General features: G+C 40.2%; 1 protein-coding gene across 4 annotated transcripts in view; it reads right to left on the reverse strand.

Annotated features, from left to right (window-relative positions):
- Positions 1 to 6,831: 6,831 nt before the first annotated feature.
- ARID1B (AT-rich interaction domain 1B) overlaps positions 6,832 to 26,339 on the reverse strand; it is a 325,159-nt gene continuing 305,651 nt past the window's right edge. For all 4 annotated transcript variants that reach the window (XM_066546937.1, XM_066546936.1, XM_066546938.1 and 1 more), the window contains 7 exons: positions 22,581 to 22,719; positions 21,388 to 21,560; positions 19,627 to 19,777; positions 16,978 to 17,074; positions 12,917 to 13,706; positions 11,920 to 12,050; positions 6,832 to 9,916 (listed from right to left, as the gene is read on the reverse strand). In XM_066546937.1, coding sequence (XP_066403034.1) covers positions 8,204 to 9,916; positions 11,920 to 12,050; positions 12,917 to 13,706; positions 16,978 to 17,074; positions 19,627 to 19,777; positions 21,388 to 21,560; positions 22,581 to 22,719 — 3,194 coding nt within the window. In that variant the 3' untranslated portion in view covers positions 6,832 to 8,203. The remainder of the gene's footprint in view (positions 9,917 to 11,919; positions 12,051 to 12,916; positions 13,707 to 16,977; positions 17,075 to 19,626; positions 19,778 to 21,387; positions 21,561 to 22,580; positions 22,720 to 26,339) is intronic.

Consider the following 26,339-nt stretch of genomic DNA (forward strand, 5'->3'; position numbering starts at 1 on the left):
CTTTCAGTGAATGACTAGTACTCATATTTCTTTCAATATGAGCTGAAAGACCTTTTTTTTTTCTAATTAGAACAAGCTTATCTGTATGTGCTTAAGTTTGATACAGTATGCTAATTGCTTGGTTCCAAAAAACTGATGATAAAAGCTGTGCTCATAAATAGAGCTCTCATACAAACACCTCCTTGTGAAATTGGAAAAAAAATAATATATTTATATGTGTGTGTGTGCGCACTTTTATATCCACTTCCCCAGTCTACAAGAAACATGGAGAGAGGCTTTTTACAAGGGCATGTAGGGACAGAATAGGGGGAATGGCTTCAAACTGAAAAAGGACAGGTTTAGATTAGATATTAGGGAGAAATTCTTTCCTGAGAAGGTGGTGAGGCGTTGGAACAGATCATCCAGAGAAGATGTAGATGCCCCATTCATGGAAATGTTCCGGGCCAGGTTGGATGGGGCTTTGAACAACATGGTATAGTGGAAGGTGTCCCTGTCCCTGGCAGGGCATTTGCAACTAGATGACCCTTAAGTTCCCTTCCAAGCCCGACAATTCTGTGATTCTGTGATTTTCAGCGCATTGAACAAAAATTACCTCAATTCTGTTCTCAGAGCCGGGACAAAGCCATAAAGTCAGATTGACTTTTTGGGAACTCACCGATGGTGTTCGGCTGGTGCCCCGATTGCAGAAGGTGGCCAAGGGCTGCGCAGTGCTTGCGTGCGAGGGGACACTTGGTGGCAGGGTGGGTGCCGGGGGTCCCCAGGAGCTGGCTGCCACCTCGGGGGACACGGGACAGCCCTCAGGGGAGGGGGCTGCTCCTGCCTCCCCCTGTGCCAATAGACTGCATCGATGGATTGCAGCGACCTGCTAAATATTGATTCTGCTACGGCTTGGAATTAAAGTTGATTTAAATAGTACGTATAAAGAGTTTTATTAATTGATTTCAAATGACAAAGTAGTATTGGAAAAGCATTAAACCTAACCGCCATTTTAAACAATAAATTTAAGCTCACGGTAATTGAATGATGTGTTTGCAGCTGGAAGGGCGGGCCGGAGGGAAGCGCAGCCTGGAAGCAGGGGAAGCATGCTGCAGGGAAATGATGTCCGGAGGGCCGGAGGGAAGCGCAGCCTGGAAGCAGGGGAAGCATGCTGCAGGGAAATGCTGTCCTGGCGGCACAGGGGCTGTACGAGGCCGACCGGACCGCCCCAGGCCTCCCATGCCGACTGCGAGGCCGCCGGGGCCGCCGAGGGACTGGGGCTGCTCCCGGGGGGGCCGTCAGGGAGCCCGGCGGGCCAGAGCGGCCCGGGCCGGCCCTGCCCGGCCGGGGCAGCGCAAGAGGGAAAGCAAGCAGCGGGACACCCGAGGCCGCTGTGGCGCAGGAGGTGGGGTGGAGTGGCGAGAATGGCGAGAGAGGTGATTGTCTCTCTCCGGAGTGGTGAGACGCTGCCTGGCGGACTGCGTGCGGCTCTATGGCTCCCAGCGCAGGACAGGCAGGGACCTGTTGGAACGAGCTCAGAGCGGGGACACCACGATGATCAGAGGGCTGGAGCATCTCTCCTGTGGAGAGAGTTTGCGCTCTTTAGCCTGGAGAAGAAAAAGCTCTGGGGAGACCTTAAAGAAGCCTTCCAGTACCTAAAGGGTTCTGGAGACCCGTGCAAGAGAGCTTGAGAGAGACTTTTATGAGAATGTTTATTGATAGGATGGGGGACAATGGCTTTAAACTGAAAGAGAACAGGTTGAGGTTGGATATAAGGAAGAACTTCACAATGAGGGTGGTGAGGCACTAGAACAGGTTGCCCAGAGAAGCTGTGGGTGCCCCATGACTGAAAGGGTTCCAGGCCAGGCTGGATGGGGCTTTGAGCAGCCTGGTTTAGTGGGAGGTATCCTGACCATGCTTACTCTAAGTAACATGCCTGTCTTTTGAAGGTGTGGGATGGCAAATGTGTAACTCGAGGCTCTTTTCTTTACCTTTCCTTGGCAGATCTCGACCACGTCTGCACTGTTAAGGCTGGGAGCCATTGTAGTCACTTTTCCCTACAGGATAAGAACCTTTGGAACATGCTAGTGTCTCAAGAACTGGTGACTTAATTCAGCACAATGAAGAAATCCCTCTGTATGCTAGAAGGTATCAATAACAGAGAAACCCTAGGCTAGTTATTTGAAAAATCAGGACTCTATTTGGTACTAATGCATAGGGGAAAGGAAGGAAGCAACATGAGAGGTTTAGGGAGTAAATATTAAGAAAAGAATAGGAACTAAAGAGAAGAACAACTTCTGCACTGTGAGACACATGCCAGTGAAACATGCATGACTATGCAAATGGGTGGAAATACACTTTTATTTTTTAGGTGGACTCAGGATATTGATAACAAACAACTTCTTGTTACAAGTCGGTCTTCCTTAGCTGCATATAAAATGCATAGTGGTAGTTCTGTGGATGAAGCTTTATGCTTAAATTATAGTATTTATCAGGTTTTGTGTTTCAGTATGTATGGAGCTTTATCTTTTGTACTAAAAAACAAAAAAAGAATCTTCTTGAAAGAAGTCCACTGTAAGCTTCACTGATGGTGATATATCCAGTGGAACATTGCTTCTTTCCAAAATCTCTTAGAGTGAAAGAAGTTTAATAGTTGATTTTGAAATTTGGTGTTATAATTTGATGGTAAAACATGATTCAGTTGTTTTTCTTCTTCTCAGTTGCAGATGCATATGTAGAACTGGTAAGCGAATTACTACATGTAAAGCAGAATTTCATCATGGAATACTATAAGCTTTATCTAGCATGTATTTTTCATGTTAGGCAAACATATCTTTCTCCTGGCATGATAATACATCAACTTGCCTTTTAAAAATGCTCTATAGTGGAGCAAAAGTCAGAATGTTTGTCCTTCAGGAGTCTCTTTGCAGACCTGAATAAACACTGTAGAGATGCCCAAGTCATTAGGGATTTGCTCTGCTAGCTAGGCAATTCCACTGCATCGCCCTTTCAATGTAGTTAACTGTGCTTAATTAATGGAAATGCCACATATACTAAGTAATGACAGAACAAGTAAATTAACAAATGCAGGGGAAGACATAGCTCTGTTGAGGGCATCAGATGAAGATCTTGCTACTTCATTTATTATGCCAGTTAAAACAAATGTGAAGTATAAACCTACACTTTTTTATACTGTACAACAGCATTGCACTGAAATGCATTTTAGCTTGTGTTAGAATTAGTAATTAGAAGCACAAAATGAGTAGTTTAGGCACATGACAGGCTGTATTTGGTATGCAGTCCAGAACAGCTGTCTCCCTTATCTGGAGTTACTGACACTCACAGAAAAGATGGCCAGACTTTGCAAACCCATTTCTGACAATGCACAAATAAACAACTGAGGGTGGATTTAACTAAGGTAAATGCAATTAAGGAAAACCTGAATTTACCAGTCTACACTTGGAGACTCATACTTTCCTTCCCTTGCTCCCACTAAAACTATGTTTTTAATTCCATTGTATTTATACCAGCCACCAATGAAATGCCAAATTCCCTTGGCTTGGTTTAATTGTTTCTTTGGAATGGCATAAACATAGAGTAAGGGACATAGGAAGCTTTTCTTTCAGCTTTGTGTTCTGCCTTTCTCCAAATGACCATGCCTTTTCACCCTTCCCCCCCCACCTTAATTTTCCTCTCTCCTTTCTTCATGCTCAGTAATCTTTAAAGTAATTTTTCTGAGGGATGGATGGAAAGGAATTTGCCATGGGGAACTGTAAGATTTCATGAGAAGACAAGTAGAGAGCACCCTGAAATTTCACAAATTATCCTGAGGAAAATCAAAGTGGCATGGGGCTGTATTCTAGATCTCTGAATTCCACTTTGTTACAAGAGTAGTACCTGCCTTCTCAGTTTACTGTTGTTTTTGTTTCTATTTTCTCCTCTTTCTCTACCTGCAGTTACTTCTTTGTGACTTGGAAAATAAACTTTTTGCAGCAGGGACTGCTTTGTGTTTTTTTTCTGAGAACATGGGTCCACATATTCGATAATTCTGGGCCAAACGTGATAAAAGTAATCTTTCTCTGGAGTACTCAGACTCAAAATATCAGACCGCTCTTAGTTAAAAAGACCGACTTCTGTGGTAGTGTTATTATTGCTGAGGTACATCACCACTACTGCCTGCAGAGTAAGGAATCTACTCACAGCTTCTTGAAAGGTGAACTCACTGTGTGCCACCTCTGTTCAGTTTCAAATTGGCTTGAGCCCCTGCACTATATGAATGCTTACAATCCTCTCTCTTCTGTGGGGGGGAACAGTGAAGATGATGGTAATTTTTTCTTCAGTTACATCTCTTTATTAGTAAGAGGTATTTTCATATTATTCATAAAATAAGAGGTGTAGCCTGAATTGCACTGTTAAAGTGTTGTATAGGAATCATTAACATGTAACATGTGTACATGCTTTTCCTACAGTATTCCTCTAATTAAGTAAATTTTTCTTCTAGGTGCATCCATGCCAAAAGGTAATGGTCTTGGGGTGGTGATGGCACAGATTGTGGTGGGAAACAGAAAAAGATGGAAGAGAAAGTGCACAGACTTTTGAACACAGGAAGTTTTCCTTTCCGTCTTTCATTTTGGGTAGTTGAAAACATGGAGTGTCTGAGGAGGATATTTTCATGCGTTGTTTTTTGTTTTGTGGGGTTTCTGAAAGAGTAGTGTAGGAAGTTATGTTAACAAGAACCAAAACCATTTTTTCCTGTCAAAAGGGACAGGCATTTAATTCCTGAAGTGATTCTAAAGGTCAGTAAAGACACATGGATGTTCTTTCAACCTGCAAGTAATTAATTGCTTGGGTTTGCCAAAGAATCAGGTAGATTTATATACATGGATACAGTTAGTTAGTCAAGTATTTGTGGTTGATTAGTGCCAAAAATACTAACTGGCTGCTTTGCCTTAAATAACTCAGTTAGTCCATCCTGTTACTACTGCTCTTGAGCTTCATCACAGTGATCACATCTGCATAAAAATGTAGAATTTGCTTCCTAAATAAATGCCTCTTGTAAGAACAATACCAACAGCAGTTCAGGCTTGGTCAGGACTCCATCAGAACATGCTAAGTGCACAAGTCTCATGAGCAGGTCGTCTCCAAAGGCTTAAGAGACATTGTGGCAAAGATTAAATCATGTGAAGACAAGAGGGAGAATTGGAGCTCTGATGTGTCACCTTTCTACTGTTAAATGTGATGTAATACTAACCAGTGATTCAGACTGCTAGTACTGTTACTGTAACAGAATAAAATCATGTTCAGGCAGAGTCCTTACTGTTAACCTTTTCCTTTCACTGCTGCGTTTCCTTGGCTAGTTCTTAGCACAGCTGGAAAGGCGGCAGGAAATGTCACATACACATGGACATTATGTGGCTGGCTGGGTGTTTTTCCCCCCCATGTTCTTTAAGCAGGCTTGGAGCAGTCCTGAGGAGCATTAACATGCTGCCTCTTACAGCTGAGAGTGTTTTGCCACAGGTGTAGTTTTCCCCAGAGGACTCTGGTCTGAAGGCTGAAGAGGGAAGAGAATAGATGTCCTTTGCTGTCCTTGATCAGAAAGGAGTGCATAACACTCAGCAGAGGGTTTATTTAACTGCTTCCTTGTATCCGTGGGGCGGCATCAAGCATTAAAATATTAGTAAGAAATATGTTTACCAGGGCATTCTACTTTCACACTGCCCAGCAAAAGGCTGTAAAAATCATCCCTGAAATATGCCTCCCTCTGTGATAAAGAGTTGCAAGTGGGTTATAATTCACCAGACATTTCTAAAAGCAGTGATATGCAAGAGGAAGACAGACCACTGCAGCAGATGATGTAGGAGTAGAGAGATTACTGGGTAAGAGAAGCTAGAAAGAGAAATTACTTCTCGTGGCACTAGGGAGGCACGTTTCAAACTTGGTTTATAATTGTATGTACTTTACCTGTCTCTAAAATTCTCTTACATATATTAATGTTATAGCAATCTATATGAACAAAATGGGCAGTATGCCAAAGGGGGTTGTAATTTTCAAGTACCTCTGTATTGTTATTGGAGAGGGGAGGAGGATATCCACTAACAGTGTAATTATGTGGCAATTCCAGGGAAATTGATTATTATTAGCTTTTTATGATCACACTAACAAAGTCAATGATCCAAGATAAAATAGCAAAAATTAGTGCTTGAACAATATTCAGCAACAAGGTACCACCAGGTGAGAGTGGATGTATCTGAAACCAGCTAATTCCTGAAAGGGAAATGGCCATCTCCCACCAATTATACCGATGGATGTGCTCTATTAAAGCCTGATCCACTTTAACGGGGGACTCCCAGCATAAGAGGCCACGTAAGTATGCAATGACACATACAGTATCCAGAAGTGGGTGGGTGTTTATTCTAAATACCCACATCACTGGGGTATTTGCACCTTTAACCAACAGAGAGAATTACAGGTAGTGAATACAGATCGATTTCTTCCAGTTGGTTATTGCTTTAACAAAATCTTTTGTCACTTTTTCTAACATCTGCCTTCAGTCCCCCAAACACAGCACAGAGACTGGGTACCTGCATAGTCAGAACTATCACTTGACAGCCATGTCTTCCCCTTTGAGGCTTCGTGGTTTTATATATAACAATTAAAAATGCTTCTCTGAGATGTGAGAAGGCTTTTCTAAAAGAAGAGCAAGTTGCTGCAATACAATAGTGTAATATTTTTGAAGGTCATAATAATAAAGTAGGGGAAAGAGAATAATCATTATTGCTCTTTCTTGTAATTAGTTTGCTTTCTGATATCCCACACTGTAACTAGAACACTATTCAAGAACACCCATCACAGTGCTTAACAAGATTTAATGTACATTTATTCTTAACATGTGGAACATATAAAGATTTTATACTGAATAAATGAAATTCATTAAGCCAGAGGAAAAGGAGGAATTTACATCAAGTTTTTTCTTTTTTAACTACATTATCTTGAAATACAAATGCAGATTCTTGTCACTGAAAAATCTTTGAAGTTGTGTTTCTTCCTTTTTTTTTTCCTGTATATATTTTTTGTCTGTAGACTGGTAACCATTTTCTTAAATCAATCCATACGTAACCATTTCCACACCTTGATTTATAAAGCAAATTGTGATCGGCTGCTCTCCCGAAATAGAGCATGACTTTATACATACAGAAACTTGTACATTACCCTCAGTTGTTGGTTTTCTGTGTTGGGTTTTTTCTTTTTTCTTTTTTTTTTATTATTTTTTGGAGATATGGCCCAAATGAAAGAAAAAAAATAATTCTACTATCACTTTGTAGATACCACATCATGAAAAAGAAACTAAAAACTTTGTACTAAAAAAAAAAAAAAATGAGGGTATGTTTCATGTACAACTTCTATATACATCACGGCCCTTAGGCAATAAAAAAATATTTTAAAAAATGATTAAAGGAATCGTGAAGAACTGTCATTGTGGAAGGTCAAAAAAAAAAAAGATGTAGACAAGACAGTTCTGGTGAGGAAGCAATTGATGTTTAACTTCAGGTTTTGTTTAAAAATCTTTTAACTTGACTTATTTTGTTTTGTTTTGCTCCTAGCCTAATATAACCATTTCTCCTGAGGAGAAATCAGTATTGTTTTGGATTTTGACTACTGACTGACACCCTCCTTGATCCCCTATACCTACATCACTAGAATCTTCTATTGCACAGAGCTTTGGGTGATGGTATACAAGTTTTTTTTTATTTTTTCCTTATCTGAAAAAATAAAACACACAGGAACTTGGTATGTTGGTTATTTTTCACCTTTTTGTTTCAAAGTGGTGAGATTTTTTTCCCATCATACAATGGTTTGCCATAACATTTTTTTTAAAAAGTCACTAGTTCGCTTCCCAAAAAATATGCAATACAAACATGGAAAAGAACATTGAAAAGGATAATCTATGGAAAAAAAAAGTGTGACCTTTGAATGTACTAGACAGCAACTTTGGTTAAAAAAAATAAAATAAAAAGATGTACTTATACACATAGACAGCAAATATTAATTTCATAACTGTTCAAATTAATAATTTCTTTAATTCCCAATTGGTAAATAGTGAATGGGGCAGAGGAGCAAAGATTCTTTTTTTTTCCTTCTTCCTACATTGGATAAACAAGAACAGAAAACAGCCAGTTATATGTGACCCTCTAATCTCCACTCACACATGCTTGGCTTCTCACTTATGTCATAACTGCCCAATCTGAAAAAGTACATCACAGATGACAGATGCAACCAGAGAGTTCAGGACAGCAGATATTGAGATATCCAGCAAACGACCCTCGTGCAAAAGGAACTCGGAGCGGTTCTCGTCCACTCTCGCCATGGCCAGCAAGGCCTTGGCTGCCCTGCACATCATGTCTACGCTAGGCGGCTCCAGAGGCGGAGGCTGCATGTGCATGAGGTTATGCTGGCTCTGCTGGTACTGGGCCATAGTGACCCCATCCTCCAGGAAGCTTATCAAGTTTCCAATGCTTCCCTTCTGCACAGCTATTGCCCTTGCTGCTAATGTGTCCCCCTGGGCAAGGTTCGATAGGAGCGCCATGGACATTTCTCGGCAGACCGGGTTTTTGCGGTCCCCAACGTACCTAACTAAAGTAGCGTAGAGTTTCTCCTGACGGCTGAATGGGGGGGTGGCCAAGATAAGGTCCACATTATTGTCCTGGATACTGAGCTTACACAGGGTCTCCAGCACAAGTCTCTGAGGCGAAAGAACTGAGTTGGGCCCCACGGTTGGAAAAGGATCCTGTGCCTCTGCAGATGGGCACACCATCCAGTGCAGCAAGCCATCCAAAATTGGCAAACAGATGCTTTCCGTGTAAGCAGACAAGTCTAGCTGCCCAGAAATGTTGGCTAATGTGACCAATGTATTATCCCTCAAGACCTCGAGGCAGTCCCACCACCACTCATCCTTGCTGCAGGCCACCCCTTTGTCCTCCTCTTCCTCTTTTTCGTAAGTCTGCGGTGCTCGCTTTCTTTCTGGATGCTCGTGGTGAAGAAGGATCAACTTTCCCAGGATCAGCACCAAGCCTGGATGTTTGGACATTTCGGTGTCATTGCCAGGCACAAAAGACAAGCTACGGACGATATTTGACACACAGATGCAGCGTTTGGCCAAGGAGTCTTGCCAGTGAGTTATGGTGCATAGAGGAGTCTCATCCCGGCTCCTTGGCTCATCCTCTAGCAGTTTAATATTCCGGTGGCTTTTGGCTTGATGGATCCCGAAGGGAAATTTACTGCTCTCTGTTTGGGAACCAGAGTTTGAGTCTTCAGGTAGCGCTCCTGGCCGAGCCGAGAGGACATCATCAATGGTTGCTGTTATACTCTTTTCTTGCTGCTCCTCAGATTCACCTTTCCCCTCGAGGTCCTTCTTTTTGCTTGGAGAGTTCAAGGGAGGAGGGGCTTTCCTGCGTGGTGGAATCTCCATCTTGCTTTCAAAGTGAGTCTGGATATGCTCAGTTGTGTCACCACCACCAAGCTGCCAGTGGAGAAGTCCACTATCAAATTCCTGAACGCGTCCAAGTTTGTCAGATCGGTCAACAACAAATAGGTTATTTTTCTTTACAATCTTTATTGGCAGCTTGTCAAATTTACTGGCTTGTTTTGGCCTCTCACTTGGATCAGCAATGGCACCAGGAGTAGAAAAAACAATACTCTTTTCTTCTCCTTCTACCTTTTCATCCTCCCCCTCCTCCTCATCTTCATCAAAATAGTCAATACATTCGTCATTCTCATCTTTTCCAGTATCCTCTGCCAAGGACTGACTATCATCTTTCTTGGCTGCTTTGTGATCAAGTGCTTTGTGACCTGGATCTCCCACTTCATATTCCATAAGGATTCCAAAAATGTCAATCAGACATTTTCTAAAATATTCTACCAAAAGCTCAAGAAATCCAGACAACTGAGGGAAGAAGAAAGACAGAACATAAAAATCACATAAATATTTTTGTCTGCATGGAATTTTACTAGGAACACTGATGCATTCATATGTGAATATTTCTCTCATTCTGCTGTGGACTTGTGGCTAGGTCCTGCATGGCAGAAGTTAATCAAAAGAAATTCTTCTAGAGTCTGTCCAAACAGTATATAATGTCAAATTATCACGGCTCTGTTTGCTTCAACTGTAACAGCTATGAGACGTACAGAACTTTATAAATGTCTCCTTTAAGCCATAGCAGACATCTGGCTTAGCTGTTCTGTCCCCTTGGAAATGCCTATTACTCTTCATTTTTTGTACAGAGTACTGAAGCTCCTAACTTGGCTATTTTTTCTGATTTCTACTTTTATTAGATATCTAAAGTTTGCAATTTTTCCTTTCCTCCTTTGTCTCTAAAACCAACTGTCATGTAGGAACCTGCAGTTTCAGGGTCCAGGTACTGATATCCTAGATTAATATCTCATCTCGATTGGAATACTTTAAAACTGGCAGTAGTTTAAAACTGTTATTGGAGGCTGGTGCTGTAAGTCACCCTTCAGAAACAGTTTTCATTTAGGTTTAATCTTCTTAATTAACTTGTAATCACTGTCTTATGGAAAGGCAGTACTTGAACTTGGTATTAATTTACACTTAGTGGCTTTATTATTAAAAATTTTTTGTTGTTATGATACATTCAGCTTAATTGTCTGGCTTTTAATGTGTTTTATTTTAAATTGTGGGCTAATGGGTTTTCAGTAAAATGTCCATTCTATATTTTGTTCATTTTATATTCTCTTATGATTGCCAGCTTCTCAAAGAACTAAGAACAAACTGATGCTTATCAAAACCACAGGAGTTACCAGGCATCATATGATCCTGGCTGCCATTGGAAACAGAGTCCAAAGCAAACATAACAAAAGAATATATGTATTTACAATATGTCTGGTATTCTGTGCCATTTGCATAGGGTGTATTAACACAACTTCTGTCAGAATTCAGAGGAGATTCACCTCCTTTAACTTCAAACACCCACACTAGTCACACAACCTAACCTAATTGTCTTGATTCCTTTTATAATCAATGGTCTTTTACAGGCCATTTCTAGGGTATGATTCATCTGACCTATTTTAGATCTCTTTTTCTGGGTGAGATAAATCATGCTATAGATATCCCTAGTTCTAAAGTCAGGTGGGATGTAATGTACCATTTGTGTCTGTATTAAAAAAAAAAAATCATTATATTTAAAAAATTATGAGCTACACTATTAGTAACCAAGGAATGAATGGAGGAGAGAAACTGAATATTTAATTTGTACAAATTTTAGATGATGTGAATTATCAGCACACCATCTATTACTACCACCTAACAGGCAAATGATTGGAGCAGAGCTGAAAAATGCTGGGAGGCAGTGAGGCGAAAGCACACACTGTTAAATCCTGTGTTGTTTGTATGCTATGGATAGACAGTGGATTTTAGCCTTTAAATTGTCAATTTGGTATTCCTGTGAAAACTTAATTCACTGGAAGAAGAAACGGAACAGAAAATAAGCAATTAAATAAAATCCCACAGTCTCACAGGGAAGTACTGAACAGGACAAGTTGTCACCAAAAACCAGTTTAATATAGTCTTGCAAAGTCTTTAAAGAAACACAGATTAAGAAAGATTACTAACATACTGCTGTTTTGAGGGATTATACTATCATGTGTGTGAGTTTACACATTAGGCTTTTGGCAGTGCTAAAATTCTTATATTCCTACATTCTCCTTTCTACAAGACACATTCTTTTTTCAGGCTTCTTTATTTCCTCTATGTGACCTCTATCTGTCTCTTGTTACTCACTGTTGCCAATCATAAAGAAGTGCAAGTTTTTCAATATTAAAATTTATGTTAATTAGAATAAATTGGAAAAGCCAGCAGCATTTTTGTAGGTGTCTTATTTCGCTTTTCTTTCCCTGGAATGCTGAGAAGTATAATGCTTTCCCACCTACCTGAGAGAGGTTGAAAGTAGCAACAGTGCTGTCATCATACAGAAGAATATTAATAGTGTCTAGCGCCCAGGTACTTTCAGCCAAAAGACCAGATTTAAGAGACATCATCACTCTCCAGGCCTCAGGAGTTACTGGAGAAAGAAAGAGGGAGAAGTAAAACAGTATTAGTGCATCCTTGGAGACTGTTAGTGAGTTCTGAAAGAGTAAACTGTGACATTCTGTGGATGCAAATTTAAATTAAGTGGCTACTGATTAAGACCCTATTTTCACTGCTTAGTTCTGTTCAGTTTTCTGTAACAGCTGCTAAGCCTTAGTGCTGGAGAATATCTTGGCAGGGCCCTTCTTCCTGACACTGCTGAGCCTGAAACAATCGTACGAACTAAAGAGCTTGACTGACCCAATTCATCAGTAAACAAACGTAGAACACTCTGTCAGGAACGTGGAAATCTGAAGTATGAGAACTTGAATGGATGAAATGTAACCAAAATTTAAGATAAGAAAATACTTGGGGATCTTTTTAAGAAGTGGGGGAGAAACAAACAGGACAAATACTATGGAATGATTTAATGGACCATTCAAGGAAAGCAGAGACTCCAACTACAGAACAGAATAGCATGAGCTTCCATGGAACAAAAACATGGAAAGCTTTGCTAAGCTAAATGCTGTACTGGTGATTTAACAGACATTCTAAAGGACCTTTCAACACATCTCATTTTGAAATCTGAGGCAAGCTTCATTTTTAATGCATTTGTGAAGACCTTGAGTCTCCATATAAAATATTGCTTTCATTTCCTGTCAGATTGTCTGGGATGAGTTTTACCTGTCATCCTCACTGATGCACGTTATCACATTTTTATTGAAAACAATCACACTGTAGTTACCAAAGTTCACTATTTGTCAGGAGTGTCTTAAAATGTGAAAAAAAAACCCCAAAACCAGAATCAAAGTCCCTTTCCTCACAATTTATATTAAGGTTGTCTTTTTTTTTGATGCTTACCAATATCTTTTGAGGTAATCTTTCGTCTTGGTTTTAAGACTGGTTGGGATGCTTCTACAGAGCCTGGGGGGAAGGTAATCTCTCTCCTAATCGGTGGTGGTTGGGGTGGAGGTCCTGTGACCTGTGACACTGGAACTGTGGGTATAACCTTTTGCATCTTCATGGAGGGTAGGAAAGGAGACTTGCTTGGAGACATACGGTTTTCCAAAGAGCGCTGGAAGGACGCTGGACTTGGAGCTCTGGAGATGTGGTTTGGCATAGAGGGTGGTGTCTGGTAGGATGACTGAGGAGGTCTAGTGATAGGCTGCATGGAGGCTGAGGATGACATATAAGAAGGCTGCCGTTGGTTGACATGAGAAGGCCACTGACTCTCGTGGTTTATCCTCTGGTCAGGTACCATCATATCTTCAGTGCGATTCATCCCTGGATACGGAGGGGCCTGTGCAGGGCCTCCTGGACCTTGCCTGTTCTGGTAAGGGTAAGGCATATCATTTCGTGTTGGCCACATGTTCTGCTGAGGACCTTCACTGGAGGATGATGACTGCATGGGGCCACCAATCATCTGGGGAGGTATTCCATGCTGCTGCATTTGTCCTGGGCCCTGCATCCTTTCCCTGTTATATGGATATGGGTACTGTCCCTGCATGGGCCTCCTGTCAGGCCCTGTGTAAGCATTGCCGTACTGGTTATACATTTCCTGCTGCTGGTTGCCATACTGCATGTTATACATATCCCCTTCGTGGCGTTTGGCTGGAGGCCCATACATGCCATCCATGTGTCTCTTGTAGTTCTGAAAGAAAATTTTGGAAAGATGTGTCACTTTTACTCCGCACACAATACAAATATACTGGATGAAAGCTCATTCAAAAAGCTGAAGACGCTTAGTTCTAGAGGGATCGCGCCGACTCCAGAGTCGGGCACACAGCGCTGTTAGGCTTGATCCAGTGCTTTCTTTTTAAGCCTCTGTTTTGCTGTGCTTATAACTGAATACTAAAAGGAAGCTTATCCTTGGGCTAAATTTTCTTATGCTTGCTCTATTTTTTTCCCTTTCCTTCCCCATCTGTCAGACTAAATTCCACTGGTCATTTCAGACATGTATGAAAAGGCAACAGTCCTCACCAACTAAAATATTTTCACTTTTTTTTATGCTTAGTCTATTAAGAAGAAAAATCTTAAAAAATATTCAAAACCACCCAGTGAATCTTTTCAAGAGACAAGCACTGAATAAACTCTTAAAGTAACAAGATATGCTGCATGCATGCATGTCAGAAACACTGAATCTTACAATATGACATCAGCTACAGACAATAAATTTATTAATAGGAGAAAACAATCTGCTGCATTTGATACTCTGTGTAATTCCCAGGAATATTGTCCTCTTTGGGCAACCATCCTCTTCCCAAATCATCCTAATCACATTTAATTTACTGTGAGATTATTACAGCAAATGGTCACATCCAAACGTGCTGTTCTAGTTTATGCAGGTTCTTACCCTGCTGTTCTGTAATGAATTAAGCAATGTAACTAACAGCTGCCACCTATGGTTTATTCCCTCTTTGTTTCTCACCCTCTCAAATGGGGAATGCTGTGTGAGGTAAGCTGTTTTACCTCGGGGAGAGCTGAGTGGTTTTTAAAGCATACAAGCTTGAATGTATTTATGTTTAAGATGGCAGAACAAAAAAAAGACATGTTGCTCTTTGAGGGGGAAGGTGGTAAGGTTTGCAGCGGTCCTTAGCTCCTGTGGGAGTTTGTTCCACAGTTCAAACCACACTGAGTGTTCTGAAGCAAAAAATGTGAATTAAATGGGTGATTTTTGAATATATGATCTATGGCAAATTCAAAGTTACAGCTCCCCCGGAAACTCAGTAGCTCAGTAGCATTGTACAATGTATACTAATGTACTAGAGTTAAGATCAGATAAAATTCTCTCCGTATTCAATATGGGAAAGTTAAAACAGCTCTGGGATTCATAAAGTCATCTTCCAACTTTGGTGCACATAAAACCACAACTACTGTATTGTATGAGAGTTGTTTTTTTTTAAACTTACTATAGAGCTTTCTGGCTATCTGAGAAATACCTATTTCCAGCCTTACATGAACAACTTGCTTGTACCAAATTGCACCCTTGGGGCCAATTTCTACATTAAGAAATGACTTGGCAGCAGCCACACCTAAGAAGGTCGTGTTTGCTTTGCCACAGTGACTCAGTGCTCACAGCAGACACTTGGGAATGAAGCATGTGCCTTTTTAAAAGCACTCCAGCACCCTGGTACATACAGTGCCACTGTGCCCAATGGTCCCCAGTGCAGAGGACAGTGATGCACCTGAGCTCTTCCCTCCTGTGGACATGCTCAGCAGGACACTGAGACTGCACCACGTGTCTCTCTCTCCACTGAGATGTGGAATTCTGAGACCTCACAGAGGACAAAAAGCCACCAACACAGGGCACCTGCTGCATAATAGCTCTTGGGATGTAAGCATTCATACAGAAACTGGAAAACCTGGCTCCAAGTGTTTCATTAGCCCCAGGAGTTCATGCTCCAATCACCTCCTTTGCAGGTCATTCCCTAGCCTTTGGGTTGTAGATAAAGCTTTGAAAGGGTCATTTTTCACATTCCTCCTGAACCACTACAGAGTAAGATTTAGGAAATTGTAAATAAGCTACTGGCAACAGAATGTCTAGCTAAATGAAGAAGTGGAATCCTCTGGGGATGGGAGAGAGAGGCCGAGGCTGGTCAGGATCCATGTCCTTCATTCTCCACTGCTTTTCTGCATTAATGCATTTTGCTTTCAAGAGTCATTGTACAAAATATATAAACAGTACTAAGGACAGAGCCAAATATATTTTTGCAATTCTAGCTGTCTTCTCGCTTAAAGGAACATGTAGTTAATATATTCCCTGCACATGTTAGCATGGAATATCACAAACTATTATGTTATATATCTTTGCAGTTCCCCCACTAAATCACCTAGACTGCTAGCATATGCTCGTCATAAAAAACAACAAAACAGTTTTCTGATTATGCCATCTTTGAGATGTTATCAACCAAAGAGATAAGCAAGAAATTCTGAAATTTAAATTTATGTATGCTTTTAGTACAGTGCAATCTAAGATCTGTTTTGGTTTCTTCCCACCACACTCCCAACTCCTGACCCCAATTTCCTAGTAAAACTCTATCCCAAACTGAAAAGAACTATCTGAAATTGGCTCAAAACTAGTTTACATTTCAGTTTTTTATAATAAGGAAATGCTTTCTATTCTGAAAGCCAACTTCAGGTATTGTATGAGCAGAACTGAATCAATAACACACAGAATGAAACTGATCCCGTTGAAGTCAGTGGAGTTTTGCTATTGACTTCTAATGTGGGATTTTGCTCACAAGGTATTAATCATGCATGTAACAAAAAAATCTTATTAATTAATATAATTTGTATTTTTGAGTTGTAGGAATTGGAGCGACTGCAATGTACAAATGTTTAAACTATTTTTAACACCAATAACATTCTCTCCTATTTTTTTGTACCATATTATTACTAGAGACATCATGTTGGAATATGCCCTCTGATCTAAATTAAAGATGGGTATCTCATATGACCCACCACAGCACTGAAAATAATTGAGAGTGTTGCTCATTTTACTTTGTTCCAGTTCTCTGTTGGGTTCACTTGGCTGCATGACATTAAATTAAGGCTCTTGAACCTGTCATCCAAACAGCTTTTCTATTTGTTCCTTCACTTGTTACTTCACTTCTGTTTGTCACTTCACTTAACTATGCTTTATACTTTCCCAGTCTGCTGGTTATTAACTTGGGACAATCACCTGATGCACATCCAAAGCCACAGAACATCTGTTAGAATTTACATTCTTCCAGTGTAAGGAACACATTTACCTACAGCTGCACATACATTGCTTATCCATATAGGCTGTGACTTTGACCAGAATTACAATGCTCCTCTGTGCCAAAAAACATACACTTTATAAACAAATTTTTCAATACAGAATCCTGGGGTGAATTTTTTTAAACAAATGTTATGAACATAGCCATTTCCCCCTCTACTACCTGCTGCTGTGGATACATTCCAGGTTGATGTCCTCCATATGGTGGCTGTCCTGAGGGAGGTCCTTGTCCTGGATACTGCTGCCCATATGGTTCATGCCTAAAATAAAGCATTCAAATCAATACTTAGAGCTGCTGGAGTTTTCAAGCCACCAGGAAAAGTAAATTCTCTGAAAATCTTGCACCTTGAAGGTATCTGCCATCTGGAAACAAGGTGAAGGCACAGTCTGGTTATGATCCTGAGCCTGAGGTAGTAAGCTCTGCTGGAGCTGGTTGTAGAAGGAAGGAGGTAAAGTAGATAGAAGAGAGGAGGAGCAATGAAGATACAACAGAGCTATTTAGAGGGAGCAGTCAGGAATGGGAAGAGGGTATGGTCAGCAAAGAGGTAAGAAAGGCAGCTACAGACATGGGGAGCCCATCCTTGGTGGGGAAGTATCTGGTGTAGAGCTAAAAGTTTGCAGGTAAAAATTCTTGTGGCAAGCTATAATTTTAATACAATTCTAATAACAAGCTACTTTGTGGATTATTCAAGAATATATCAATTTAAAGTGAGTAAAAACAGTACTCATAATTTTGGTAATGTTTGTGTAATTTTTAATTAAAGCTACATAATGAAGCATACACAATAAGAGACAAAGTTGTGTTGCACTTGGAAACTTACCTGGGGCCTTTAAGACCTCTGAGGAGCACTACAGTGCAATATTTTTAGCACATATGAATGAAATTTAGATTGCTGAAATCAAGTACTTGGAAAGCATTAGGACTGATAAATAGCACTGTATTGCAGGCTAATATGTCAGTAATTTCTCTCTGTACACTATCAGTGAGAACACATCAACAATTAGAGGATAATTATAGAAGTAATGTATCAGGAAGAGGTACAGAAACAGAGAACTGGGGAACTTGACATGTTAAAAGAACTAATGGGACCTCATTTTTCCAAACATAGAAAACTAATTTCTTTTAAAAAGAGATGACCAGAGAGAAAGAAATAGCAATTCAGTGTCTCTAAAATTATGACATGGATGGAGAGAAATTATCCAATGCCAGTTAAAAGAACAATGTAAATGAGGGGACTTGTCTGTAGTTGCCCAAGAACATATGCAGTAAGACAAAATTCAGCAAAGGTACACATGTGTTATACATAAGGGAAAACTTTCTAAATGTTCAGTTTTTTAGCCACAGGATAACCATAAGCCAGGTGAAATTGAGGAAGCTTCAGAAGTGGGATCATTTAATGCTGCTCTGGAGAACTTGGACCTATAAACTACATTCTAGTCCTGTGCGGTGCAGCAGATACACAAGCTAGGATGTACACTCCTTTTCTAACAGCTGATACTACTGTTGCAGAAATCAACTCACTCACAGGAGCCTCTGCTCCCCTGCAAGAACTGAACCAAGGGTAAAAGCCTAAACAAGAAAGCAAAACAGAAGTAACACAGCGAGAGGCCACATGCTCTGCCTGCATGCTCTGACAGGGGCTGCCAGCTGTTAGCTGGTTACTTGGGTACTACAAACAGAGAAATCAGTGTTCACCTTTGCTGGCCAGGGTAACAATTAGGAGAGTACATGCTTGGGTCACTGTTTGAAGGCACCATATTGCCTTGACCAGGTGGTACCATACTGCCTTCAGGACCCAGTCCATGATCCAAACTAAAAAATGACAAAGGAAACCTCATTCTGTAAAAAGTCCTTTTTTTTCCAAAATTGCCAACCTAATAAAATAAATCATACCCTTCAAAGGAAACATTCTCTTGACTTAACACCTTCCACTGGAGCCCTTATTCTCACCAACTCCCCAGCAATGTGACCTATTGAACAGCATGATGATACTTGATTTACTTGACACATCTACTACTTAAAACTACTGACTGAAAATTACTTTGCCCTTACACTTTAAAGACCCACACTGCACCGCTCTGTTACCATCAGGAAACAGAAAGAGAAGCTAAGTACACAGCCCAATGAAAGGAAAAGCAGGAATATGGCCAGAGCAGCAAAATCTGCCAGAATACTTAATATAATCCAAACATTCCCAGAACACACTGCTTGCTCTACCAATGCTTAGACATCAGTCATTTTACCACTTTTTGTTTCCAAAGCCTTTCCCCAGATAAACAAAAGATGACCAAATTTATTTCATGTACTTTACTGAAGGACAAACTTATAAGAATCCTGTTGGACACACTGCAAGACTGATACTGCTACAGCTCTGACAACAGACTCCAGACTCTCCAAAGGCAATTCACTCACAGACCACAAATCAGACACATTTAGACTGTGCATTTTGTCTTTCATTAAAAGCCAACTAGCAACTGTTTAGGTAAAAACATGGCCAGGAGACCAACTCAAGTGCTACTTTATGCTATCACAGCCCAGCCCAGCTGCCAGCTGAAGGCAGCTGTCAAAGACACCCACGAGCTAATCTGCTGCAGCCTGAGTGATTTCTAAGGTGTGACAATTCCTCCTTATTAATTTCTGTGAACAGCTAGACTCAGTCATTACCAGTGGTTTGACTCCCAGTGATTTAGTAAGATGCTGTAGGAAATGTAGGCTGCTATGTTCTCTGCAAAGTGGAATGGGAAAATGAAAAGGGAAGAGAGAGGATCATTTTCACTAATGGGCTTTGCTTTTTCCTGAAGATTGACTCACCTCCTGTCATAGCCACTTCCATAAGAGAACTGCTGCCGCTGGCTCATGCTCATGTTGGACATTGCTCCAGATGGACTCTGGTTATACATGTCTTGTATTCCACTGTTAGGCATTTGTCCAGGGGTCATGAAAGGCTCATTGCTTCCAGGCACTGCAACAGTCAGTAAAATTAAATTTATTAATCTGGGTGTTTGAAGTTCACTTTCTTTTCAAAGAAGTATTTTAGGAGAATGTTCAGATCCCTAACACTGCCAAGAAGAATTAGCAGGTGGAGGTCTAACAAGCTCTCTGGGGTCTAATGGGAACACATGAAGCACCACCACTACCAAGATGATGGGTATAATATTAAGGAGCTGCAAGTAAGGAAAGAAATCTCCTCCTATGGAAATGAGCTATCAGGCACCAGGCAGCTGCTTCCCTCTGGTCTTCACAGCTGAAGATGAACTTTACTCTTGTTCTTTTCACTGAAACAATGCTAAAAATGAATGCAAACATAAGCCTCACAAAACAGATGAAAGCAAATCTGCTAGGTTGAACTACAAAGCTGTCAGAATCAAGTTTTTATTTCATACACATATATACAATAATGTTGTTTTGGAAAGGATACTGTATCCTAACATAGCTTCTCAAGTAGGATGGGCATATTCTATAGGTCCAAGAAAAGGCATTATTATCAGATATAAATCACCAAGCAAATAGAAGAGACTTCAGTCCCTCATAGTAGATACTGAACAGAGATATTTCTGTTTCAACAGGATGAAGTGAAATGTATGAGAAAGTACAATCCACCCACTTAATCTCATATGGATATAAAACCCAAAGTGAATCTAAAGCAGAGAGTGTTTTCCCTTCCTTCAACTGCGTTATATGTTAGTGTCCACAGCCCAGGCAAAAGGATTTAAAGGAAAGGCTTTAAAAAAAAATCTCATTCATTTAACTACCTCTTTTAAAGCATCTCCCTACTTCATCACATCTCTCCCTTTCCTCAGTTTCAGGGCCTCTTCTTGCCATATCTCCCTTTTGCTCTGTTTTAGTTTACACTTAATCTCCTCCACCTGCTCTTCTCTTTACGGCCATTGTGAGCCCTGCCTGTCTTCTTTCCTCCTACTTTCCTATATCTGAGGCATGCAAGATTGATTAATTTTAAAATCTTCTTACAATATCCACAAAACCAGCTGTAGGTTAAGTACCCAAAAGGACCAGAGTCAATTTTGAAATGGATTTTAAATGTTGCTTTTTAAAAATAAACAAACTTAGAGTGTGTTTATCACCTTTTATCACCTTTTGTCAGGGACTGCTCAAGTAAGAAAGAAATTAGCTTTACTGTTCTGAAAAATATGTAAAGTGAGACAGAGAGTATTAGGAGGCTTGCTCAGTTTCACACAGTGAATTCCCAGACCAGTCCTACTACAACCAGGCATGTTGCTTCACCACTTCACATTCTAACAGTGAAGTCCAGCACTTGATTTGCAGAGTAGCTTACTAACCTCATGAAATATAAATTCTAACGCCATGATTTATGCCATTTCCCAAAATTTATTCCTACAAACATTTTTAGGATTCTCTTAATTCCAAAATAACGGGCATGACTCTGAGTGGGGAAAATATGACCAGACCAGAAACTCAACTGCACTGCACCTCTCTTTTTGCTACAAGGACACCAATGGCAAAATCATCAAAGTGACAAAGTTCATTCTGACTACAAAATCTTGATTACCTAAGACACCGGGAAGAACACTTAAGCTCCCAGAAAGAAAATACCTTTTCTCATTCCACCGAAAGGATCTTTATTCGGCTCATATGGCATCCTTCCCATCACATCTGGCATGTTTATTCCCTGCTGGTATGGTGCATTCGGCGTCATGGAGTTTCGCTTTGGGAACGCTGAATCACTTACATCAGAAAAGGGATCATGCACACTGACTGCGCTGTTTCTGGCAGATCAAGAAGAAAGAAACATTAACATCATCCTGTATTCTTAAGAAATGTGAAAACAGCCTAGACTACAATAAATGCTGTGGTAGTGATCACTGCAGGATGCATAAAAGGAAGATGCAAAAGACTTTCACAATGGACAATCATTTAAAAGGATCTACCCACTTTTTCCTCAACCTTCTCTGTCTACTTACTTCAGAGATCAGGGTTTTTTATTTAATTCTACTGTTTGTGCATTCCTATTACTCATTTAGAAGTCTAAACCTTCCTGAAATTTTACTAAGCTGTTTTGTTCTTTTTTACCTAGAAAACCCAAACTGAATTTAGATGATTAAAGAAGGTTCTTGCTATCCTTTCTGCAGCATTACAGATGGAGAAAAAAAGAAGTTGGAGTGGCTCCACACACAGTACAGAGCTCAGTCATGTTCCTGCTGAAGTCATAAAAACCTGTTTTGCTGGACTTCAGTGGGCTAAGGCTCCTTAATGAATGGTGAGACAGCTTCACTCCAGATTAAGCCAGTCTGTGAGACTTACAGAGCACAGAACTGAAAGGGATCTCTTGGTCCACCCAGTTGAACCCTCTGCTATCTCAACTACTGTTATTGTATATGCTTTTCACAATTTGAATTCAAGTAACACCTTTAAACCACACATTTCTCCTTCCTGAGCATGATCTGTTGACCAGAGGTGTACAGGATAAGCAAGGAGAGGAAGGTTGTGGTTCTAAGTAGATGCTGTTGGGTTCCACCTTCCTCCCCACTACTGACATATTGACATGCACTTCTTTGCACTGGTACTTGTCTGATCCTTTTCTGGTGTTTAGAAAGCTAATGGACCTCTCTCTACTCCTTCCTCCCTTTCCCTCTCTCTCCTCCAAAAATAAGTAGTTTTCTGCCACTTTTCAGACTCTGACTGGTTTACCACAAAATCCTGCAAGTGCCAAAGCAGCTAGGAAAGAGTGGATTAAACTGCTGTAGAAATATAGAGCAATAAAAAATGAAGCAAAGCCCTTTTCATACCTGCCACCCTGCATAGGTGTAATCTGTCCATGAGGTGTGGATGCTGGTGTTGGGGGCTTCAAATCGCCTGGCACTTCTGTCATGGAATTACTACCAGTGGACTGTGGAGTCTGTGGGCCTTGCAAGGAACCAGAATTAGCTGAAAAATTAAAAAAAAAAAAAAGTAATTATGAAAAGGTAGCAGCCAAATTCCTGTGGAAATAATAATCATCAAGGAAAAAAATGGTTCTTTCCTCTAAGAAGCCTGTGTATACCTCAATCCATCTCAGTACTTCATAACTTCCCCCAAATCCTCTGAGATCAGGATATGCTGTGTAGTAATAGCCATCATCCTTCCTAGAACCATGAATTTAATCTGCTGCCTGAAGCAACATGGATAGAAATCATCCAGATGAAGGACCATTTAAATCAGAGGTCAGAGATACAAAGTTAATTGTCTGTAGTTTACAACAGAGTAAATGAAGGTTGTTCTTTGGCCTAGCTTCTTCATATAATCACTATCACAACACATGTGTTCATAAGAAATATTTCAGCCAGAAACTTTTCATCATAAATTTAAGTTGCTATATTAATATAAATTCATGGTTTTATTTAGCACTAAAAGGCAGACATTTCCATGGTGAAACATAGCAAATGATTAGCAGCACACTGCAATCCCGTGTCATCTTTGAGACAGCGTGGCAAAAGATGGTATTTAAGAAATGCAAAAGGCAATCTGGGATCAGAAGAAAACAATAACTGAAAGTAGAATTTGAACAGGAGGCTACAGATAACACTCCTAAAAGAACTGTAAAAATTTAAATTGGCATCTTAACAAAATGTTAGTTAGGGTCAGTGATGGTAAAGCATATGTAACAAGAGCAGGTCAATTCTGCAAAGGATTTGTTTAATCAGCAAAAACTTATTTGTTGAGATCTCAGAAAGCAATAGAGTATCTGTACTAGGGTCCTCCTCAATGGAGGTAAATACCTTGATATTCTTGGTATAACAAATGTAGAAGAGCATTATACTGTTGTGTTCCAATGTGACTGAGCAGCAATAAGGGCATTAAATTAATACATCAGATATTGGTAATGGTGAAGCTAATGGTAAAATACACCCAGACCAGTCTTCCAGAGTAGACACAAAAGCTACTATTTTCATGTGACTGCTGAACAGAAACATGCCCTGAGCCCAAAGCTCTACATAACAGTTTTATGATTTAGAAGGTGGTAACTGAGGATTAGTAACAGCATCTAAGCCTTGGACCTGACAGGTCTTGCAGCAGAAGTCCTATGGAAGGAGAACTTGTAGGACTCAAGTCTTTAGATGCAACTGGGAAAAAAATTACCAACAGAAAAAATTGACAAATCTAACACACTGAGTAGGACATGGATTTGGCTTGAGAGGTCCTTCTTTTTGTATGAACTGTCATGTAAGTGTTTTATTATGCCTGCCTATCTACGTTCAACCAATTAACAAAACTTTATAAATTACTGTTATAGTGAAAATTGGAACAAGCAGTACAGGTTTTTCTTCTGTATATGAAAGAGAGTAGTTTATAATTTACTCAGAATCCTGGAACACTCATCATCCTGACAGGCAGAGCTTGTTTTTAACTGAAGAACACCTTTTTTATATGTGTTTCATATATATCTGTAACACATGTTCCCCTATCTGGAAATCAGTCTCAGTAGCAAGTGCATATGTAAAATCCACTTTGTGTGGACCACATTGTTCTTGTCATCAGCTTTCTGAGGCAGTTTTGAATTATGCTTACATAGTAATGAGGTTCAAAAAAAAGTTTAGGAAAAGCTCTCTAATTGCATTAATACATGAACAAGAACATTTGCAACAGCTAATATTCGTTATATTAGTCTACAGTTAGCTGAAAGCTTTAGTGCTATAATAAAACAAAAACTAACCATATTCACATAAAATCAGCTCTTTGTATATTTGACCCCCAAGCAGGTCAGGATCATTCTTCTCCCCTTGAGCTTTAAACACAATTCTATATTCTTCTAAAAAGCTTGAAAGCATTTCTGAGTTATGTCGCAGATTGTCACATATTAGAAACATGTGAGCAAACATCTTACTGTACCTATATGCTTACTGTAAATTCAGACATTGCCTAACCCTGCATATTTCTCTTGTGCTGGGCTCTTAAGAAGCAATTATGCTTTTCCCTATCCTACCTGAGCAAGAGCTTAATTCATATCTCTAGCAAACCTAAAGGAAAAAAGTAAAAGATTTCTCAGTATTTACAAGCTTCAGGAGTGCAAATTTATTAATAACAATGTGTTTTATATCATATTCTATAAAGAATGGTTCAAAAGAAAAAAAAGACACCCAATTTGAAAAGCTACAAGTCCGATTTCCATCTTCAGGGTGGCAGTTACAAGGTTGGTTATTTTTCCTCTATCTTTCTAAATGACTGGTTATATAGAACTGAAAAAATGGAAGGCAAATGCTGTCAAAGTTTCTGGTACTGCTTTATTAACACACTTTGCCCCTGACCTCCACTGGGTTAGGGACACTTCTAGAGAATAGGAACTGCAAGTGTTTCAATCTCTGGATTAGGACTCCATCTACCAAGAAGAGCCTGTATTTCCTATTTCACCTTAAATTTTACATTTGCTGGACTGCATTCTGAAATTTTTACATCTATTTTTGCAGGGATTTTATTATGTCAGCTGCTTAATTTTGATTGTGGACATTGTGAAAGAGAAACAGTATCTTTTAGAGTGCTTCAAAAGCTTCAGTATTAAAGCAAGCTCTAAGAAGGAATACAACCAACAGTGTTCTTTTAGGAAAAGTAATCTCTGCTTACATGATTCTGCAGCTATCTTGGGGATGTCCAGGAAAAAACCTGTGGGTTCACAGATACTGAATTCCTCATCTCACATCCACATCTAAGCAATAATTATCATTCAGGTATCATAACAGATTTGTAAGAATATGCTTTTCACAATACAAAATACATCAAAACTTAAATACAACTGACATCCTGGTCAGTGAGAAGGTGAGGTCTTCCACAGTTTGCTGTGGAAGCATGTGTTAGTAACACATGATAGCATGCATTGTTCTCTGAAGCACGGAATTATGGTACTGGAATGCCTTTTGCCTTGCAAAGCCTGCATGGCAGTAAATACTGTTTTCTGGAAAGACCCTTTATTTACCAGAGAAGAAAAATGCAGCTAAAAAAATTACACTAAACATTTCTCTTACCAGCAATTTTTTCCCTTTGGAAAGAAAAGAAAAAAAAAAAAAGAAAAGGAAAGAAGAATGAAACCTCTTGAAACTCCATTAATGTGAGGCCTGACATGCTCTCTAGGATATCCCTACCTTTTGCCAGAAGCTACAAATGTATACTCTAAAGTAAACAATGGAAAGGTTACTGAAGGTTAAGTACATTCACATACTTCAGAGTGAACAGCCAGCCACCACGCTGGGAAGATAATTTACACAGCACGAACCCAGTGCCCCAGCTAGGCTGGACTGGGGGCTGCTGGCTGCTGCAGGGCCCCCCGGGCAGGCCTGGATGCAGGCACAGGGCCACCTCCTCCTGTCCCCCCAGCCACCCCTCCCACCCCCTGGCCCATCCATCTTCAGTGGGGATTCCCTGGCTGGCCTCATGACACGCTCCATGACATCACCTGCCTGCTAATAATAGCATCCAGTCGGGCACCCGCCAGCAGCGCAGAGACGGATGGCTTTGGTTACAGAGGCACTCACTGAATGCCTGCGTCCTGCCGTGCTGTGCATGTCCCCCCCAGCACC

This window comes from Molothrus aeneus, chromosome 3, assembly GCF_037042795.1.
Source record: "Molothrus aeneus isolate 106 chromosome 3, BPBGC_Maene_1.0, whole genome shotgun sequence".
Classification (NCBI taxonomy): Eukaryota; Metazoa; Chordata; class Aves; order Passeriformes; family Icteridae; genus Molothrus; species Molothrus aeneus.